Source organism: Alligator sinensis, unplaced genomic scaffold (genome assembly GCF_000455745.1).
Source record: "Alligator sinensis unplaced genomic scaffold, ASM45574v1 C65888459_1, whole genome shotgun sequence".
In the NCBI taxonomy this organism is placed as follows: domain Eukaryota; kingdom Metazoa; phylum Chordata; order Crocodylia; family Alligatoridae; genus Alligator; species Alligator sinensis.
The window spans coordinates 1-3,520 of NW_005844610.1; the positions used below are offsets into that span (position 1 = coordinate 1).

At 61.5% G+C, this 3,520-nt stretch overlaps 1 protein-coding gene across 1 annotated transcript; it reads left to right on the top strand.

The window, feature by feature from the left end:
- The first annotated feature begins 51 nt into the window (after positions 1-51).
- On the top strand, positions 52-3,169 carry LOC112549107 (sodium/hydrogen exchanger 1-like). Its single transcript, XM_025195916.1, has 2 exons — positions 52-2,176; positions 2,986-3,169. Exon 1 carries the CDS (start codon positions 602-604, stop codon positions 917-919), a length of 318 nt encoding a protein of 105 aa, XP_025051701.1. The 5' UTR covers positions 52-601; the 3' UTR covers positions 920-2,176; positions 2,986-3,169.
- Positions 3,170-3,520: the final 351 nt, after the last annotated feature.

Below are 3,520 nucleotides of genomic sequence, written 5' to 3' on the forward strand. Positions count from 1 at the left end.
CCTTACCATGAAGTTTTTCCTGATATCTAGCAAGCAAATTGTCCTGGCGTGGGTGTGAAGTTGTGAGCATGAAAACTTGAGCACCAAGTGCCTCTCAAACCTGCCACAGGATCCTTTCAAGGGTGCCGCAGGGCGATGTCAGGTGTGCAGACACCAACACGTGATTCATAAGATCAGCCCAGTCATTTCAAGTAGGAATCCAGAGGGTCACCGACATGTTGCCCTGTCGTGGGCTCGCTGTGCTCTTTGCAACAGAAGAACTGCTCCGCTCTCTTTTCCATAGTCAAACAATGAGTGCCGGTAGAGAGCTGGCATTTTCTAAGGGGGGCCTGGAGTCTGACAAGGGGAGCTTTGAGCCTATAAAGGGTAGAGAAGCACTGGTCGGGGTGTATTGTCTCCTAGAGCTGGGAGGAGAACCCAAGACTCCTGACTGCCCTCTTCCATAATTTCCCTCTGTAGCCACTAGACCCTTCAGGTCACTTCCCCGTCCATCTGTGGGTGGTAACCCCCCCAGCTCCCCAGGGCACTGTGTGAGCAGAGGCCCTGGGCGCAGCTCCATGCTGTGCTGAGGCAGCTGTCTGTGCCTGTCCCTGCAGACCCAATGGCCTACGAGCCCAAGCCGGACTCGGAGAACCTCCCCATCATCACCATTGACCCTGCATCGCCCCAGTCCCCGGAGTCAGTCGACCTGGTGAACGAGGAGATGAAGGGCATGAGCCGCCTGCCGCCATCACCCGAGGAGGATGAGGAGGGCCTTGTGATGCGGGTCAAGGAGCCGTCCTCCCCGGGCACGGACGACGTCTTCACCCCGGGGACCAGTGACAGCCCCAGCAACCAGCGGATGCTGCGGTGCCTGAGCGACCCCGGGCCTCGGCCGGAGCCGGAGGAGGGGGAGCCCTTCATCCCCAAGGGGCAGTAGCAGTGGGCATGCAGCCGGATCCGGCCTGGAGGGGTGCCGTTGCATACGTGTGGATTGTCTCTTTCCCCGGGTTCCCCTGCCCCTGGGTGCTGGGTTTCAGGCTGGGGGGGGCACTGTGGACAAGGAGGAAGAGGAGACCCCCGTGGGAGGGGGCCCCTCCATTGTAGCCTGGTTCTACAGCTTCCCTGGGCTGCGTCCTGCGTTGCAGGAGCCTGTGTAGCCTGCAGGCGCCTCCTGCCCGAGGGCAGCTCCGTGTCTGTTCACCCTGCCTCAGCTGCAGCCCCGGCCCTCGCCGACTCAGGACCTGCGGTGGCAACGCGTGTGCTTGGGGCACCCCCTCACGGCGCTGGCGGACAGGAAGACGGGCTCTGGCCTGGTCCCTCGCGGTGCCCTCTGCTCCCAGCACAGTGCAGCTTCGCCTCCGCCAAGCCTTGCTCATCCCCGCCACAAGCTACAGCATCCCTGCTCTCCATCTGGCCACCGAGGCTGGCACTGCCCCCAGCACAGGGACTGAAACCCCGCAACAAGGTTCGCCAGGCTGCCACCCTCCAGCAGCCTCAGCAGCACCCGGACATCCCTCCACCCTGGCCTGGCTCAGCTCTGCGTCGTCATCCTGTGCTGTTGGGGTCCTCCGTCCGCTTGGCTCCCGCCCGGACAGCCAGGTTTTTAAGTGTCTCCTTGTTCAGTGTTGGAGCGAATGCAGCGCGTGGGACTCTTGCTGGGGTTGGGGGTGGATTGAGAGCAGTATAGCCATAGCTGGGGGGTGGTGCTCTGCTTCTGTTGTGGCTTTTGGAGGTCTCTGTGCACTTTGTCCTCGCTCGGACCCTGTAGGGATAGGCGCGTGAGCAGGGAGCCTGCTGCAGGACCCCAGCCCCTGCGGGCCACGCTGGGGCCGTGTCCCAGCATGGTCATGGCAGGGCGGGGACTTCTCTGGACTCACGCTCCCTACCTTCTTTTAATCACCCACCCACAGATGGATCTCCACATACCGGGTAAATCCACGAACATTTCTTAACCAAAGACGGCTGTGAGGGTCACTGTATATCACAGGGAGGAGATTGCAGAGGCTGGGACTGCTTCTGGCTTTGTCTTTATACTGCATACTTCATATCTTTCCTTAAACGGGGGCTTTGTGGGCATGGGGGAGCCTTGGGGGTGGCCAACCCGGCACCCTGCCTGCTGTGGCACTGCCCCCGCCCTGGCCTGTACTGCTCAGTCCTCGATGCTAAGCTTTAATGGCCTTTAACTCCAAAAGAGGTAGGTTTGAGTTCAGGAGGAGCAGAATCGGGGCCTTAGGCTCTCACTGCAATGGTGACTGTGCTGTCCAGCCTTCCCCTCTGGGCATCCTGATCACACTCATGCTCCAGTGCTGCCTCCTGCCCTTGGCCCTGCTCCCCACCCCTGCTAGACTCCGTCCTATCCCCCTGCCTTGGGCTCGCCCTAGGTCTGCTCTTCTTGCACGGGGTGCCTGGATTTCCGGCACTTGCTATTCTCTTGGGCTGCCAAGCTTTGCTCCTCCTGCCCCCCCACCCCCTCCCTTTTTAATCAAAGATGGGCTCCAGGTCCTCTGGGCTAGGAGGGATCCCATGGGCTGCCCTGCATGGGGCTGCTCCACAGGGTGCCTGTGTGCGGGATGGGGGAGGCCTGGGGGTGGAGGGGAGAGCTGTGCAGGCAGGAGGCTCTCGCGATCTACAGGGTGTGCGTCACCTAGCCAGCTGCTCCCGTGGTTCGGGGACCCTCCCCGCCCCTGCGGCCTCCTCTGACGAGTGCCCCCCGCCCTGCCCCATGCTGTGCCTTTCTGCCATGCAGTGTCTGCTTGCGTGACTAGCGTCGTCTGAGCCTCTCTGCCTTTCGCAAGCGCTCTGTGCGTGCCTGTGACGTTGTCGGCCTGCCTGGCGCCTCTGCCCGGGCCCAGGCCTGCTCTGTGTGCGAATCCACCCTGCCCTCTGAATAGCCACCCTCCCACATGCCCGTCGCAGCCCAAGCCGTCCACAGGGACAGGGCAGAGGGGCCTGGGGGCAGCCCGGCCCCCGACTCAAATCGTGCAATATCTCTATTCACCGCAGGGCTCTTTGCAGCTGCCGGCACGAGCAGAGGCCGAGAGCCCGCGGTCCCCTGGCTGTCCGTGTGTGCGTGTGCCTGTGTACGATGCTGTTTCCGGGAGGAATAATCAAGCAATGAAAATTCTCTCTTGTATAAAAAACACATGTAAAGAGAATCTTTTTTCATGAATATTCTAATAAATTAATGTTAATTTTTAGCCGGTTTTCGTTGGCCTTGGACCACCCCCTCCACCCCCAACTGGGGCATGAGCTGCTCTCCATCACCTGCTGGAGCACTGGGACTGTCAGCCAGGCCATGGCAGGCTGCTTCATCCCCCTGGTCCATGGGAAGGTGCAATCTGGGTGGCTGGGCCTGATGTCTGCAGCTGGGAACAGGGAGCGCGTCCTTCACCACCCCAGCAGCGTTGATGCAGCCGGGCAGCCAAGACCCAGGCGCGCCGCTCTCCCTCCTCGCAGGCGGCCGAGCTTTGCAGGGCCAGCCCCAAGCTAGTCAGAGTCCGGGTACCGCAGTTTCCCAAGCCCTGCCGTCACGACGGCC